At 37.0% G+C, this 17,097-nt stretch overlaps 3 protein-coding genes across 4 annotated transcripts; 2 read left to right on the top strand and 1 right to left on the bottom strand.

Moving 5' to 3' along the window:
* Positions 1-4,709: 4,709 nt before the first annotated feature.
* Positions 4,710-8,400, top strand: LOC111791200 (auxin transporter-like protein 2). Of its 2 annotated transcripts, XM_023672450.1 has the most exons (9): positions 4,711-5,156; positions 5,299-5,349; positions 5,561-5,759; positions 5,843-6,141; positions 6,231-6,414; positions 6,502-6,599; positions 6,679-6,886; positions 6,986-7,243; positions 7,921-8,400. In XM_023672450.1, the coding sequence occupies exons 3-9, from the start codon at positions 5,592-5,594 to the stop codon at positions 8,143-8,145; spliced, it is 1,440 nt and encodes a 479-aa protein (XP_023528218.1). In that variant the 5' UTR covers positions 4,711-5,156; positions 5,299-5,349; positions 5,561-5,591; the 3' UTR covers positions 8,146-8,400. The 2 variants fall into 2 exon arrangements, with proteins under 2 accessions (XP_023528219.1, XP_023528218.1); XM_023672451.1 differs by lacking the exon at positions 5,299-5,349 and having other exon boundaries at positions 4,710-5,156.
* Positions 8,401-9,706: 1,306 nt separating this feature from the next.
* On the bottom strand, positions 9,707-12,135 carry LOC111790672 (lactosylceramide 4-alpha-galactosyltransferase-like). Its single transcript, XM_023671672.1, has one exon. The coding sequence runs from the start codon at positions 11,466-11,468 to the stop codon at positions 10,224-10,226; it is 1,245 nt and encodes a 414-aa protein (XP_023527440.1). The 5' UTR covers positions 11,469-12,135; the 3' UTR covers positions 9,707-10,223.
* A 12-nt stretch (positions 12,136-12,147) lies between these two features.
* LOC111791565 (putative receptor-like protein kinase At3g47110) lies at positions 12,148-16,310 on the top strand. The gene is made up of 3 exons (XM_023672953.1): positions 12,148-12,389; positions 13,133-15,807; positions 15,886-16,310. Exons 1-3 carry the CDS (start codon positions 12,307-12,309, stop codon positions 16,308-16,310), a joined length of 3,183 nt encoding a protein of 1,060 aa, XP_023528721.1. The 5' UTR covers positions 12,148-12,306.
* Positions 16,311-17,097: the final 787 nt, after the last annotated feature.

The raw sequence follows: 17,097 nt of genomic DNA, 5'->3' as shown, positions 1-17,097 counted from the left end.
AATTTTACCATTTTACAATATTCACCGCCCAACTTGCGGTAATTCCATATTTGGTCACATCTTTCCACGAATTGATTGATGGGTTGTGGGTTTGTTGGGTGAAATTTAATGGCTTAATTAATTTGGGCATCCAATTCTTGTCAGTGTAGTTATGAGCAAGGAATTTCATGACGGCGACACTCTCGTTGGCAGCGCCACCGCAGACGGTGGAGGTAAAAATTATATTTTTACGGTATTATATACAATTTAAAGTAAAATAATTATATTATTAAATGAGTGATGAAGAAAAAGTGGGTATTATTGGACATGCGATGAGTATTAATGATGGTGAATTTAGATGAAAAGTCAATATTATAGGCTGCAAAAGTTTGCAACTTTTTTGAGTAGGAGCGATGCCTTCCCACGCATAAAATCCTCTCTTTTTAGTGTATATTTAAAAGAAGCACAAAAGGAATCCCTTTTTGGTTTTTTTCTCGTAACTTATCAAAATAGACCGAACCCACGAGATAAAGACACAAAATCAAACATTCCATTGAAAAAAAAATCATTATTACCATTGCTGAACTTAACACGAACCAAACAAACCAGATCGAGTAGCAGAATTTGCAATATACGATATGGTAGAGAATGGGCATGGCCATTCATTCATTCATTACAGGAGGAACATCATGATACTTGCCAATAATGAGCCAAGGCATTGAGGTGTGAGGGTATGAATTTTTGGACCCCTCAATGGTGAATGGCCCATAAATGTTTATAAATAAAGGAATCCATTCAAAGGTTGGTCAACTGCCATTTCCATCATAATACAAAATAAATAACATAAGGATTTCAAATCAAGTTAGGAATTTGTCTATTTGCATTGTTCTAGTACAACCTTATTGCTAACAACTTGTTGGAGGTAGATATTTTAATTAATTCATTATTTAAATCGTTAAAATTTTATTTATTCAAAATTTAAAGTATGAAGTTTCAAATCAGATCGAGAATTCGAGTCAGACATCCGTAACGTTCTAGCTGTCAAAGGTGAGAAACTTTTATTTGAAAGTTAAAATTAGTAAATTCGGAAGGGATATCAGGGGACCGAGGAGTTGAGGGTATGGGTCAAATAATGAAATGGGACCGTAAAGGAAGAGGGATAGTCCCTTTCGAGGGGTCCAAATGAACAATGCTTCTTCCGCTTATCGGAATTCAGTACCTTTATTTGTGGGGTCATTTTCACCCCCAATTATTGAACTACTTATTCACATATTCATCCTACTTTTATTTGAACCCTTACCATAATCTAATTAAACCCTTTTAATTCCATATTCTCTATAATCCGTAGGAGAGAATCTATTAAATATGCAATTTTATAAAAAAAAAAATGTATCATAATAACTGCAAGTTATAAATTATTCAATTTTTATATTAATTTATAGAGTGAAATTATTTTAAAAGTGTGAAGTCGAAATTGATAATAGGTCAAAACAGCAATACCTACTAACAGTAGACTTAAACGGTACAAATAACGATATCCAAACATTAAGTGATGTGCCAACAAGGATAATGACAGTAAACGAGGGTGACCAAGGAAAGATACATTATTAAATGTGGAAATTTATTTATTTATTTTGATGAATACTGTAACAACTAACTTCGTATTTGCTATAAATATCATCTCCACTGACAAACATTAAAATATAAGTACATTCAACAATCAAACGGGAAAAAAAATGTTTCTAGTCAAAGACGTGGAGCATGAGGAAACTTTCTTTTAGCAATTGACTTATTTATTTATTATTTTCGGTAATTATAGACGCACAGAAAGGAATCCTTATTAAAAAAAATATATATTTCATTGTTAAATTATAAATTTTATCTCATGGGTTATCAAACATTTAATTTTGTACCATGTTCGATATCCGATGTATTTTTAAATTTATTTATTAGACACAAAATTTAAAAATTTAAAATTTCATTAAAAAATCACTCTATATTAAAGTATTATTTAAGTTTTAATATATAAATGAATTTAATTATGGAAGCTTAGCAACATGTTAGCCTACAAATAAATCTTCATATGTTTTGTCTTTTTATCATTCAACCATAGAACATGATTTGACTCGAATATTAAATGTGAAATATAAATAAACTATACTTTTTTTAATAAGAAGAAAACCTGTCGATTTCTTTTAAAGATGAACATGTATAAATTATAGATATATAGACGTGATCTTAAACCTTGATCTTAGTCAAAATAATAATGATATGAATACAAATTTCAATATATGGAAGATTACATGGTTTAATTATATGAATATTGGAAGGATCTCATCCCATAAAAAAACATCGTGTCGTCCAAATCAGAGATTGAGACGGTAGAGAAAATAGAAGAATGATTGAAGGTTTTGGTCATGAATTGCATGATAAGAGGGGAAGGAACGTCCCCATGGCCAAATGTTGTTCGTTTATTCCCTTATTTAGTGGAGTTTGACTAAGAAACGAAAAATCTCCATATCTTCATTACCATGATTTAGAGGCTGACCATTTGATGCAATTTGGTGGTTTTAATTTGATGAGTATTGTGAATTATTTTCCGGGAAAGAGTGGGAAAATAGGTTTCTCGGGAACCAAACATACTAAGATGTCGGCGCCTGGCTTCTCAAGTTTCTATATGCTTTCGTCTCTTTATCTCTTTGGTAAAATACTTTTTTCTCTTTTATCTCATGTTAAAATTTTAAAGATTTAAATAAAAAAAAATAAAGGCGATAATAATAAACTGGATGGATATAAAGAAATCATAAATTCAATTATTTTATATGTAAATTACAAAATTAAGCTTTTTTTTTTTTTTTAATTTGATTAGAAATTTGTTTATGATATGGTACAAATGTAAGCTTTCTTAAATGGAGTTTTGTTAAGGAAAGTTATTAATGGGTCCATTTGCATTAAACAAGTGTATTAATTGATAACCCTTGATTAAAAGTGAAAAGCATGTACCAATCAAACCCACCTTTCCAAGTACACTCGCCCTAATCTCATCCAAGGGCATCTTCCGACCTTTAGGTTGGTGGGCGGGTCCCACCACCCAAATTTTTGTTATAAGCATCTACCAATTTTTTTTTTTTTTTTTTTTTTTTTTTTTTTTTTTTNGATTAGAATTTCAACACCCAAATAAATAAATAAAAGGTTCATTTTCCCATACGACATGTCGTTTCCCTTCTAATTTAGTTGGATAAATGAAATTGAAATTTTATTATTGGGATTTGGGACCCACGTGAGACTCAATGATGGGACATACTCCCAACTTTGATCCTCCTAAAAGGCTTAAATCCTTCAATAATCATTGCTCTCCCACTATTAACACATGTTTAATACAAACTCAAATTTTACTTTAATTATAAATTTATCATCACTCATATTTTAACTATAATTAACTATATTATAATATCCATTATATATATTTTAAATTTTTAATGGAAAAATCAAATAAATTTAAGATTTTAACATCTGTCCGTGTCAAAAATTAGAAAATAATATTAAGGAAAAATAAAAGGAAAAGGAACATGTGAGATTATTGTAATTTACCTTTTTTTTTTTTTAATTTCATAAATTATTGAGTGGAGTCGCGACAATGGGCCCAGCCGTATATATAATGGAGCCGGCGGTAAATGGGGTTAGGGTTGCTTATGCGCGTGTATAGCTTTAGAAGCGTGGGAGCTTTTTGTGGCGGGGCCAACTACGGCTTGGCTCGGCTTTGCTTTGAGCCGATATTCGAATTATAAAAACAAATAAATATTTTGTCGCTGTGGCTATGATTTCAGAAATGGGCCTGGTTCAGAAACTGCCGGCTCATTCGGCGGTCTAGTCGATGGAAATGCATTCCTATCTTTTCTCTTCGCCTTCTTTTATAGCGCGTGGTCTTCAGTTTCCTGAAAAGTATTAAGGAAGGTGAACTCACGCGATTGTTTGAGAGTGGATTATGCTCTTTATGTTGGGTGGAGACGTAGGGTCGGGAGGAGATAACGGAAAATATTCCAACTAAATTGACCGTAATACAATTATACCAATACAACAAAGAAATTAATTACAAAGTAATGAAACTATGTAAATATTACAATTTCTTGCTCCTCTGAGTTTTTTTTTATAATTATAATTATAATTTTTTACATAAAAGTGAGGATTGAGATATGACCGAGGTTAGGGACAAGATTCTCTGTTGAAACATGAATGTTCCGTTCCATATCATATATACATTTCATAACTAATTGAAGTTACAGATGGTGTGTGACAACATTTAAAATTAAATTGGATTCCCTCCATTAAATATATGGTACAAAATTAAATTTAATAAACTTAACATATTCTATAAATCATATGATTTACCGGAAAGCTATTCAATGAACTTGCCATAATGCAGCTGGATAAACGAAAGTATATTAATAAATGAAAGTTTTGTTCCTAAGCATGTACGTTTCATTAATCTTGAAGGCGACGGCCTCAAATTTTATTTTATTTATTAAAAAAAAAAAAAAAGACATTATAAATAACCATCAATAAGGAATAATAAGGTAGGGATAGAAATATAATATAAATAATAAATATTTAAAAATGGAGTTATTTATTAATTTAAAGTTTTAAAAAATGAATTTATTTGGGGTATAAAAAAGAGGTTGGACCTTATCGATGAGAACAACGTCTAGATCGCTTTTGTTTACGAAATTCAGTTGCATTTAATCAAAAGAATCGAATCATCAAGTGGTTTACAAGCGAATTGGGCGTTTCGTCTCTCTCACTTTTCCCTCTGTTTCTCTCACTTCCATCGCTTTCTCTCTAAAACCCAAGCTTTAAACTTTTCCTCATTCCTCTGTTTTTTTATATATACAGAGCTACGAGTATCCTATATTTGAGCCCAGCTAAAAAGGGTCTTTTTCTTCTTCTTCTTCTTCAAACCTCATGAATCCAACAACCTCATCGATTCCTATTCGGTTTAGTTCTGCAGCTTTTCAGGCGTCTCGCCGTCTTTGAACTCTGAATTCGGCGGTGCCTCTGTTTTCCTCTCTTTTTTACTGCCATTTCTGGGGAATTTGGTGGCGCATTAAAGTTGGGGCTTTCATTCAGTCCAGCTACTTAATTTTCCTTCTTCACTCGGTGCATTTAAGACCCCTTTTCAGGTACTCACCTCTGCCATTTATACTCTCTTCCTCTCCTGGGTTTGGTTTTGTTCTTATTCAGTCAGAGACACTGAGAGCCAAACTAAAAGTTTGTTCTTCTAACCAAACAAGTCACTGAATTCTTAAACTTTTGTTCCTGAAGCCGATCTGGGTTTTCTTCATTCTTTCCACGAAAGAGACATTTCGAACTAAGGTAACTTGTTTAATTCTTTTCCCCCTTTTAAGTGAAGTACCTCAAAACTCTGTTTTTTTTTTTTTTTTTTTTTTTTTTTTTTTTTTTTTTTTTTTTTTTTTTTTTTTTTTTTTTTGTTCCTCCTATTTTCACTACAAATTTTAGCATCCCCCGATTTGGGGATTTCTTATATCACGTCGTTTTTGTCTCATTTACTGTCTTGTTTATCTAGGAATTTAGGTTTGTGAAAGAAACCAAAGACAATGTTGCCTCAGAAACTAGCAGAGGAAGCCATAGTCCCCAACTTGAACGAAACAGAGCATGAAGGCAAGGAAGAAGATAAAGAATCTCAGTCCATTTTCAGTGTCAAAAACCTTCTCTGGCATGGCGGTTCTTCCTGGGATGCCTGGTTCAGTTGCGCTTCTAATCAAGTAAAAAACAAAAAAGAAAACCATTTCTCAAATTCTTTCACTATTTTAAGGATATATTTAATCTGTTCTTTGGTTTTTTGCAGGTTGCGCAAGTTCTGTTAACACTGCCGTATTCCTTTTCCCAGCTGGGAATGCTTTCTGGGATATTGTTTCAGATTTTCTATGGAATAATGGGTAGCTGGACTGCTTATATAATCAGTGTTCTCTACATTGAATACAGAAGTAGGAAGGAGAAAGAGAACGTGAGCTTCAAAAACCATGTGATTCAGTGGTTTGAAGTGCTCGATGGCTTACTGGGTCCTTATTGGAAAGCCATCGGCCTTGCTTTCAACTGTACCTTCCTCTTGTTTGGATCGGTCATTCAGCTCATTGCTTGTGCAAGGTGACATTTTTTTGCCATTTTCTGTCATTTTTATGCTTAATTTCATCTGGGTTTGGTTTATTTTGAGGGTTTGAATTGGTTTTCAACAGTAATATTTATTACATCAATGACCATTTGGACAAGAGGACTTGGACTTATATTTTTGGAGCTTGTTGTGCTACAACCGTTTTCATTCCTTCTTTCCATAACTACCGGATGTGGTCGTTTTTGGGCCTTGGAATGACCACTTACACTGCCTGGTACATGGCCATCGCCGCCATTGTCCACGGCCAGGTAATTTCCCCGGCCACCCCTCCGCCGCCGTGGCTATCCTCTTGTTAATGGGAACTTAAATTTTTTTTTAATTTTTTGAAATTTTAGGTTGAGGGTGTCCAGCACTCTGGCCCAAAGAAATTGGTTCTGTACTTCACCGGCGCCACTAACATTCTTTACACATTTGGAGGCCATGCTGTGACTGTGTAAGTTTATTGGTTTCCTTTTCAATTGGGTTCTGCTCTGCAAGTCATGAAATTCGGCCTGAAAACGTTTATTTTTCAGTGAAATTATGCACGCCATGTGGAAGCCTCAGAAGTTCAAGTACATCTATTTGATGGCCACGTTGTATGTTTTCACCTTGACGCTTCCGTCGGCCTCCGCCGTGTATTGGGCCTTCGGCGACGAGCTTCTGAACCACTCCAACGCCTTTTCCCTCCTTCCGAAGTCCGGCTTCCGTGACGCCGCCGTCATCCTCATGCTCATCCACCAGGTAAAATTGGACTGCACGAAAGGTGTTTGTAAAAAGTCCCCTTTGAGAAAAAAAAGAAAAAATTGGTACAAATCTGACAGCGGGGGTTTATGGGTGCAGTTTATTACGTTCGGGTTCGCTTGTACGCCGTTGTACTTCGTTTGGGAGAAAGTGATTGGAATGCATGATACAAAGAGCATCTGTTTGAGGGCTGTTGCCAGATTACCAGTGGTGGTTCCGATTTGGTTTTTGGCCATTATTTTCCCTTTCTTTGGGCCAATTAACTCTGCCGTGGGAGCTTTGTTGGTGAGTTTCACAGTGTATATCATCCCTGCTCTGGCTCATATGCTCACCTACAGAAAGGCCTCTGCTCGACTGGTAAATTCCTTTCCCTTTTCCTTTTCCTTTTCCTTTTCCCTTTCCTTAATAAATGCTTTTCCCTTCTTCTTTTACCTTTGCATTCCAACCCCTCCAAATCCCACTATTTCTCTTTGCCCCCACACTTCAGCTACCTGCCATTTGCTTTTGCCCCCACTTCCTTTTTATTAAAGCTTCATATCATTCATATCCATCCCTCTAAAGGAGGGGTTTTTGTGAAATAAATCAAGAAATTGTTGTAGAAGTGAATTATTTTAAGACATGAAGGATGGAATTGCAAAAAATATAATTACTAGAGCTTGAATCTACATAGGATTAGACTATCAGCTAAACATTGGATCACGACATCATTGGTTTTGAACAAAATTTATGTTTTATTTAGTGTACTCTTGGTAACTTTTAATTGTAATTGTGTTGTTGAGGAAAGAGGGTGGTGGGATATGGAGTTATGAACTAAAGCATTTATGGGTTTGATATTGAAATGCTATCAGACAATTAAAATAGGTGACCGGTCGTTTTCTTATAGTTATTCAATGAGTTGGCCTCCTCTCTTCACTCACTCATCTTCCTGTCTGTAGGCCCCTTTTCTAGCACCCAATTTCAAGTCTTTGTCCCACTCTCAAAACATATCAATTATTAGTGAAGCTTAAACATTGGAAATTCCTCTTCCTTTGCAGAATGCGGCGGAGAAGCCTCCGTTCTTCATGCCGAGCTGGGTCGGAATGTACGCATTGAACACCTTTGTGGTGGCGTGGGTACTCGTGGTCGGGTTCGGGTTTGGAGGATGGGCTAGCATGACGAACTTCGTTAGGCAAGTCGACACGTTCGGACTCTTCGCCAAATGCTATCAATGCAAGCCTCCGCCCCCACCTGCTGCTGTGGCTGCCGCTCCCCATCACTGAACTCCAGCCTCCGCCGCCCGTCATCTCCTCCATATTTTGTATCATGCCCCTCTCCCTCTCTGAGTGTGTTAGATTTGTCTGTGATCTTCTTTCCCTAGTGTGCTGAATGGGTAATGATTCTCATCCAGTCAAAATCAATGGCTCAATTTAGTTAACTATATTATATTATATCATATTATATTATATATTATACTTGTAGCTTATTTAATATTTTATTTTTACCATTCCCATAAATTTAAGAACTAGCTTATCTCATTTCTCATGGGTCTCCCAACTGTACAAGTATATTAGAACATGGGCTGGTCTGAAGGGTATAAGTGGAAAATGAAATAAATAATCCATTTCACAATGGAAATTTATGTGCCAAGCTTTCACGTGGTTCACACGTGCCTATGCACATGCATCCCCTTATGATTAGGATATTTAATTTCTTTTGGGATCCAACAAACTTTGATTAGTAATGGCCACCACCGAAAGCTATTATTTTCTGTAGTCATAAGTGATTGGATTGTTTTCTTTTTGACCCGGCCCATCAATTCGGGTGGGCTAGGCTTACAAAGAAACATGGGCTGGACTCGGCCCATTTTTATCATGGGCTTATATTACATTAACGCCTTGTTCGTATCTTGGAGAAAATGGGCCGGGCCTGATTGCTTCCTGAATGGTCCCCTACAAAACCTCTTGGGCCGGCAAGCAATATTGGGCCGACACATTAGAATGGTCCCCTACAAAACCTCTTGGGCCGGCAAGCAATATTGGGCCGACACATTAGAATGGTCCCCTACAAAACCTCTTGGGCCGACACGTTAATCTTTAACAGATATATTAAAAAGAATGTTATGCTTTCTTACGCGATTTGTTAATCAGTGCTGATACGCTTTCGCCCTTTGACCACAATACTTTACTCTGCGTGCCACGTCATCGTGAAATACATAAGTCCTTGCCTTTTTATTTATTTATTTATATTATTTTTTACGTAGCTTCTTGACTCAGTAATGGCGTCCGCTTCTACCGTTCCACTTCCAATTCCTCCGTCGGTTTCTCGGCCTTTCTCCTTGCCGGCGTGAACTTCGTATTCTCGAGCAGAATCCCTAGGAGTTCATCTTCTTCTTTCAACTTTTTAGTTCTTGGATTTTGTTTACTTTGCGTCTCATTGAGGCGGAGGCGATGAAATAGCAGTCAGGGAAAGCGATTCAATCAGTGGTATGGAAATTTACGCCCACTTGTGTTGTTTATTTGTTTGGTGTTGCTTTTCTAAATTAATTAGGGTTTTCTTTCATTATATTCTCCTCGTGGCCATTCGCGCTTGGACTTTTGTTTTTCTAATACAAAAAGTTCGCAGGCGAGGCGTTTGGGCCAGGAGTACTCGTTGTTCCAAACAAATATTATACAATATGATGGCCAAGATTTTATTGACATTGATTTCCACGAGTCTTTATTCTCCGGCTAAGCAGTATTTCACGTCGTTACTCTTTGATTTTGAAATTAGTTTCATATGATTTGCTCGTTCCTGTTGGTTTACTCGCATGATTAAACCATTTAATTGAATTTAACTTGATAGTTCTTGAGCTTCCACGGCTGATTAATTGGTAAAGTGCATTGGTTACTCTATGAAGATGAAGTGGCCTTAACAGTCCACAGGGTTTGGAGACCGGTTAGATTTATTTGGGGAGGAAGTATTGTGACGGCAATAAAACCTGCCTCTACTGTAGACTTCAGATATAATCATCTAGACATGATATTGCACAGAGATTGGGTTCAAAAGAATCAGAGAGTAATATTTCTGATCATGATATTGTAGAAAATTAGTAAATGAATGCGATGGAGAAGATTCATTCTCTTAAACACCTATGTAGAGGTCTCTTATTTGAGTCTTTGAGTAAACCCTTGATGCCTTCAAAGGTTGTGCATTAGAGTAATTGCAGACTCACAAAAACAGACGAAAACAAAGAAAAGCTATAATTTGGGAAATTTCACATCTGGGATAAAAGATTGGGTCATGATCTCATTATGATTCTTGGGAGGAAAATGGTTCACTGTTAGTGTATTAAATAAATTGTAGTTTTTTTTCCCTAATCCTAAGTATAGCTGCAAATGATGCAATGATCAGAGAATAATCTTTCTATCACGCTTCCCTTTTGCGTTATATGATTCTTACTCTGCTTGTTCCATAGGTGTATTCCATAAGCCTCTTTATTTATCTGAGCTTGTTTTGCTTTTGCCCAACTTGCAGCTGCTCGGTTTTCTGGGCTTTTAAAAAGTTCACCAATCTTAGTCCAGTCCACTGGGTAGAACGCTGCAGGTGGTAATACGGTGACATTGAAACCAGGTCTAGCTGTGGCTCCTGTTACCTTTGACATTACTCTGGAGACCAGAAAAGGTCCATTATAGCCCCATCTGCTCCCATCAAAATTTGATGCGAAATCTTCCATGAATTTCTCTAGAAGTGGATGATTCTTATCAAAAACAAGAACAGCATTATTCAGTATTCTCCAGTTCTTAGATACTGGATCAATACTTTGTGCGCCAATTGAGTTCTTCAAACCCATGAAAGACTTCAAAACAATAAAATCTGTATCGATGTAAACACCTCCATACTTGTATAAAACTGCAAGTCTCATGAGGTTAGATAGATTCTGAGCTAAAGGAATCTGACCTGGATCTTTTTTCCCTCTCTTCAACTCATCAAACCAAGCCTCCACCGGGGTGTTTTTGAACAGCGAAGGCAAGTCCGGTGTGATTGCCTGAATTTTAAACCCATGATCAAGTAGAGGTTTAAGAATCTGGCAGCCTCTTTCTGAATCCAGTGTTCTTGATAGAATAGTTAAGCATCCACGTGGGTGAGACTTGAAAACACTTTCTACTGCCATTAATTCTCTGCCCCTGAAAGACCTTGCTGGAGATACCCATGTCATGAAGAACTGTGTCTCACACTTTTGGCTGAGGAACTCCAAAAATCGATCGTGGAACTTCTGCGTCAAGTTGTTAGACTGCAAAATCCGAAAGTCAGGAAGATGCTTCCTAAACCAATCAATTCTTGCCTTTTTTCCTGAAATATTGGATGGAACTACTAGCGAATCGAAAGTTTCACTATCATTATCATCTCTGTTATTTGGCGAGGACTGCAGTGGCTCTCCAACTAAAGTTGGCTCAATGTGCACTTGTGCGATGGGCGCAATTGTTGAGTTTGAATTGTCTTTCTCATCTATGGATACTGTTGGAAACGAAACTTTGTAGATTATGCAATCTCCACATATGAGGAAGATGATGGCAGCGAGCAAGATGGCTGGCAATATGGGTGTTATAGCACACCTTTCAGACATTTCTTACAGGAGTTTTTTCCCACAAGAAGAGAGTCTTAGTCCAGATATATGCAATGAGGCTTATTAGGATAAACTCATGATTTTAGGGAATTTGTTGTCGATCACACCAATGGAAGACACAATTAGAAGGAAATTAATTTATTCAGGCGGATTGCTTGGTCTCCTAGATGAGGTTGGTCATATTTTATAAACTCCACAGAAGGAAATAGAATTGAACGGGTCAAATCTATGATTTCAAGAACGGTGGCGAGTGCTAATCACAAAGGTGATGTTTTAGTTATGAAGATCCAACGGTCGAGTATGAAAGCATTGAAGTTAACATTTTCTTTCATATAAGACTTTCACATTATGAAATAACGCAGGTACTGTACTTCATGGTTGACCAGCAGCCTCCAGTTTCGGTCATTACATTTCAAAAGGTGAAGAAAAGGAGAGGGAAAGTTAGGTTCATTATAATGACACATGTGGGCAAGATGAAGGCAAAGAACATTAGAATAAGAAATGATGGCAGCAACCGGGAGATGGGATGACAATTATATATCAGCTTATGTTACTATGAGATCCCACCTCGGTTAGAGGTTATAGAGGGGAGCAAAACATTTCTTATAAGAGTGTAAAAATCTGTGATACGTCTTAAAACCATGACGTTGACGACGTTACGGATCAAAGCGGACAATATTTAGGTGGCTTTTGGCGGTATCCAAATTGCCCAAGTATTGTGCAACTAACTCCAATTGCGTACTAAACATTTGAAGCATACTAACTTGCAGGTTCGTTTACTTGGTTATTTGTTATCCAAATTGTTTTTCTGCAGGTAATTGCTTATCATTGTGGTTACATGCCGACGTGTTTGGTGCCCATATATCACAGAGGAACCACAATAAGAAATGCGGCCTCATCTACAACTTCAAGCAATGAGAGGTAGGAAGAAATATCATTCTGAAGTTCTTATTATTATTATATAAAACTTTATTTACCAAATAGTAGTGGACAGGATTTAATAGAAGAAAAAATAATTCTTCAAAACTTCTTTATTATATTACATTAATTCAGTACCTTTTTAGTTTTGAATTAGAATATTGTCTTTTTTGTAAACATAATAATGTAAAACGTTTTCATCAAAATTAATTGTCAATTTTTATTACTCTCCTACTATATAAAGAAATTTAGTGTTTTGGTACTATTTATTTAATTCTTAATGTTGGTAAATTAATAAATTTTATTTAATTGCATCAATACAAACGTATTATAGAATAAAAGATATCAATTTAATTTTTTTTATTAATATAACTAATAAAAAGTATTGTCAATATGAATATAATTTAAACTATTTACTTAATATAACTAATAAAATATTTTTTATATATTAGAATGTTTCCACCTAAAATGTCATAAATATAACCATAAAAATGAAGTAAAATGTCAAACTCTTATCTTTTTCATGAATTAATGTTAAGACGTCTACCACCGAACCACCATGAATGCTGTCGAGCTAAGACAAGACTTCTGAATCATTTAAAACTGACCAAACGGTCAATAAATGATAACATCCAAAAGGAATTTGAACCTATTGCTACCATTACCGATACTTCACTAAGTTTATCCTTGCAAGGAAGCTGATATTCAGGCTTTGTTCCATTACAAAATCTGGTATTTCCCAACAGGATGAGGCATAGTCGCTGCGATGCCCACAAATTTTTTTACTCTTTTTTATGTCATATCTTTCTGATGTCCATGAGCTGCTGGGCTTTCGGAAATGAATCAGATCGCTTGGCTCTACTCGACTTGAAAAGCAGAGTGCTCAATGACCCACTCAAAATCACGAGCTCTTGGAACGACTCCATGCATTTTTGTGAGTGGGATGGTGTGACTTGCGACTCTAGCATTACAAGAGTAACGGCGTTGAACTTGGAAGGTCGACAGCTGAGTGGTTCCATACCACCTTCCTTGGGAAATCTTACTCATCTCACTGAAATCAGATGGGGTGACAACAACTTCCACGGCCCAATTCTCCAAGAGCTTGGTAAGTTATTACGACTGCGCCATCTCAATTTATCCTTCAATAACTTTGACGGCGAGATTGCAACGAATATAAGTCACTGTACTGAGCTTGTTGTTTTGGAGCTGAGTCTCAATGAGCTTGTTGGTCAGATTCCAAACCAGTTCTTCACGTTAACCAAGTTGAAACGACTCGGGTTTGGCGGTAACAATCTCATCGGAACTATCCCACCTTGGATAGCAAACTTCTCTTCCTTATTTGCTCTGTCATTTGCACTCAACAAATTTCAAGGCAATATTCCTAGTGAACTCGGACGCCTTTCTAAATTGGAACACTTCAGCGTTTATGGGAACCATTTGACAGGCATTGTGCCGCCTTCCATCTATAATATAACCTCTCTTACTTACTTTTCTCTTACTCAAAATCGACTTCAAGGAACTCTACCACCAGATGTCGGATTTACTCTTCCTAATCTTCAGGTCTTTGCCGGTGGTGTCAATAGTTTTGGTGGGCCTATTCCGACATCCTTGGCTAATATCTCCGGTCTTCAGGTCATAGATTTTGCTGAGAACAGTCTCGTTGGAGCGCTACCGCATGGCTTGGGGAGCTTAAATGAACTGGTGAGATTCAATTTTGATGACAACAGACTTGGAAGTGGGAAAGTTGATGACTTAGATATAATGAAGTCCTTGACTAATTGTACTAGTCTACGCGTTCTGGGTCTTGCTGGAAATCGCTTAGGAGGAGTGTTGCCTCCATCTATTGCCAACCTTTCCAACCACCTCACAATTCTAACCTTGGGGAGTAACTTGTTAAGTGGAAGCATTCCAGTAGGGATTGAAAACTTGGTTAACTTACAAGTTCTTGGAGTAGAAGGCAACCGTGTGAACGGTAGCGTCCCGTCCAGTCTTGGGAAGCTTCACAAGTTGTCTATTATTAATTTGAATGGTAACAAGTTAACAGGAACAATTCCATCCTCCATGGGTAATTTATCTTCAGCCACCAAGCTTTTCATGGAGGATAACAGGCTTGAGGGAAGTATACCTCCAAGCTTGGGACAATGCAAAAGCCTCCAAGTTCTTGATCTATCTGGTAACAACTTAAGTGGCAGCATACCCAAGGAAGTTCTCAAACTCTCTTCCCTTTCAGTCTATTTGGCCTTAAACAACAACGCACTTACTGGTCCATTGCCGTATGAAGTGGGTGAGTTAGTTAGTTTAGCATTGTTGGATGTATCGCAGAACAAATTATCAGGTGATATTCCCGACAACCTCGGAAAATGTATTAGCATGGTACGCTTGTATTTGGGAGGTAACCAGTTTGAGGGGACAGTTCCTCGATCTTTGGAAGCTTTGAAAGGTCTAGAAGAACTGAATCTCTCAAGTAACAACTTGTCTGGGCCAATTCCTGAATTTCTTAGCAAGCTTTCTTCACTCAAGTTTCTTAATCTATCCTATAATACTTTCGAGGGGAAACTGCCCAAAGAGGGAATTTTTTCCAATTCAACCAAATTTTCCATCCTCGGAAACAATAATCTATGTGATGACTTGCAGGAATTGCATCTACCTCCGTGCAAATCTGACCAAACCCATTTTTCCTACAAGCTTCTAGCACCGAAAGTGTTGATCCCCGTAGTATCTACCCTCGCTTTCATAGTTATTCTTTTGATCTTCCTATCTGTACGTTTTTTGATGAAGAAGTCGAGAAATGTTTTGACTTCATCTTCCTCTACGGACATGTTACCACAGATTTCTTACTTGGAGCTCAATAGATCAACCAATGGATTTTCTGCAGACAATTTGCTTGGTTCAGGTAGTTTTGGTTCTGTGTATAAAGGTGTTCTTTTGAATGATGGATCAGTTGTTGCTGTTAAGGTTCTTAACCTTCAACAACGTGGTGCTTCCAAGAGTTTTGTTGATGAATGCAAAGCTCTCACAAGCATACGACATCGAAACCTCCTTAAGATCAGAACCTCTTGCTCAAGTACAGATGAAAAGGGGAATGAGTTCAAAGCTCTAGTCTTTGATTTCATGTCCAATGGAAACTTGGATTGTTGGCTTCACCCTACAGATATCGAGAAGGGTCAAAGATTGAGCATTATTCAGAGACTGAACATTTCCATTGATGTTGCCAATGCATTGGATTATCTACATAATCACTGTGAAACGCCCATTGTTCATTGTGATCTAAAGCCTAGCAATGTGCTGCTGGATGATGATATGGTAGCTCATGTTGGGGACTTTGGGTTAGCTAGATTTATCCTGGAAGGGGCAAATGAATCCTCTTTTGGACAAACCATGTCACTTGCACTTCATGGCTCAATTGGATACATTCCTCCAGGTATTTTCCTTGCATTCAAACTCACCCATCTTGAGTTTCTGTTGGTAAAATGATGAATGAATGAATGTTCAATTGTAGAGTACGGAAGTGGAGGCAGAATTTCAATTGAAGGAGATATCTTTAGCTATGGAATTCTTCTATTGGAGATGTTCATTGGAAAAAGACCCACAGACAACATGTTTAGCGATGGTGTGGACATTCATCTATTCACAGCAATGGCATTGCCGCATGGTGCGTTGGACATAGTTGATCCTTATTTGCTATCTCAACAGACATGCCAACAAGAACAGGGTGAAGAAAAAATACAAGAAAAAGCAATAATGAGTGAGGAAGATCATACAAAAATAGAGCAAAGAAGGATGGAAGAATGTGTAGCATCAATATTGAGAATTGGGCTGTCATGCTCCTCAAGAACACCTAGAGAGAGGATGTCCATGAGTGTCGTGGTTAATAAGTTGCAAACAATTAAAAGCTCCTTTCTAAAGTGGAAGGAGGCAAGCTAATGTTGTCTGACCAACAAGAGTTTCAACAGGTTGGCTTACTTGGTTTATCAGAATCAATGAGCTCCCTCCCTCATCTGTTCATTACAGATCCGACATTTCCCTGCAACACGAAGCACGATTGCAGCAAGGTTAATAGGATTCTGTATTCCGATGATCGGAAGTCATTGGTAATCAAAATGTGCATAATTATACACGTACGTGTGTAATAGGTCGTAAACTTTCGATTCGGTATCTACCAAGTTTGAAATACCATATCAAGCACTTATTATACACAAGTTTGAAAATTAAGTAGCCTATAGATATAAGTTGAAAGGATAAGAACATAATAAATATACTTATAATTTAATAAAAAATAAAAATTGGAAAAATTATTTGAAGAATCTTTCTCCGGACGAAGAATTACTATTGCTAGTCTTCATTTAATGAGATTATGATTGAGCTAAGATAATTGGACCACCTTGAAAAAAATACCATTTCTTTAAGTCTCTTCCTTTTTATTTCGCAGTGGAATGGGCCACAATTGCAGCAGTGTCAACAAGACGACTCAACCACCCACTCAAAGTCGTGAGCTCTTGGAACGAGTCCAACCATTTTTGTGGTTGGTTTGGTGTCTCTACGACCTCACCAGAGATGAGCGTCCATGAATGTCGTTGTTAACGAATAGTCAAATTATTGATCAGAATCTCAGCATTCTAATGATATATTAACCTCCCAAGTGTTCTAAAAGCTTAAACGCATGATGAAGAAGGAATTATGAGTACCAAGCTGATCCCGGAAGAAGAGGGAG

This window comes from Cucurbita pepo, chromosome LG03 (assembly GCF_002806865.2).
Source record: "Cucurbita pepo subsp. pepo cultivar mu-cu-16 chromosome LG03, ASM280686v2, whole genome shotgun sequence".
Lineage (NCBI taxonomy): Eukaryota > Viridiplantae > Streptophyta > Magnoliopsida > Cucurbitales > Cucurbitaceae > Cucurbita > Cucurbita pepo.
Note: the sequence above shows the minus strand (reverse complement) of the source record. Positions and strands in the feature narration are given on the sequence as shown.

Excerpts from the sequence above, each read along its gene's own strand:
- LOC111791200 (XM_023672451.1), top strand. The coding sequence starts at position 5,592 with ATGTTGCCTCAGAAACTAGCAGAGGAAGCCATAGTCCCCAACTTGAAC. Across the intron at positions 6,887-6,985 it reads TCCTCATGCTCATCCACCAG|TTTATTACGTTCGGGTTCGC; the intron begins GTAAAATTGGAC and ends TTATGGGTGCAG. Across the intron at positions 7,244-7,920 it reads GAAAGGCCTCTGCTCGACTG|AATGCGGCGGAGAAGCCTCC; the intron begins GTAAATTCCTTT and ends CTTCCTTTGCAG.
- LOC111790672 (XM_023671672.1), bottom strand. The coding sequence starts at position 11,468 with ATGTCTGAAAGGTGTGCTATAACACCCATATTGCCAGCCATCTTGCTC.
- LOC111791565 (XM_023672953.1), top strand. The coding sequence starts at position 12,307 with ATGCCGACGTGTTTGGTGCCCATATATCACAGAGGAACCACAATAAGA. Across the intron at positions 12,390-13,132 it reads ACAACTTCAAGCAATGAGAG|GATGAGGCATAGTCGCTGCG; the intron begins GTAGGAAGAAAT and ends ATTTCCCAACAG. Across the intron at positions 15,808-15,885 it reads AATTGGATACATTCCTCCAG|AGTACGGAAGTGGAGGCAGA; the intron begins GTATTTTCCTTG and ends GTTCAATTGTAG.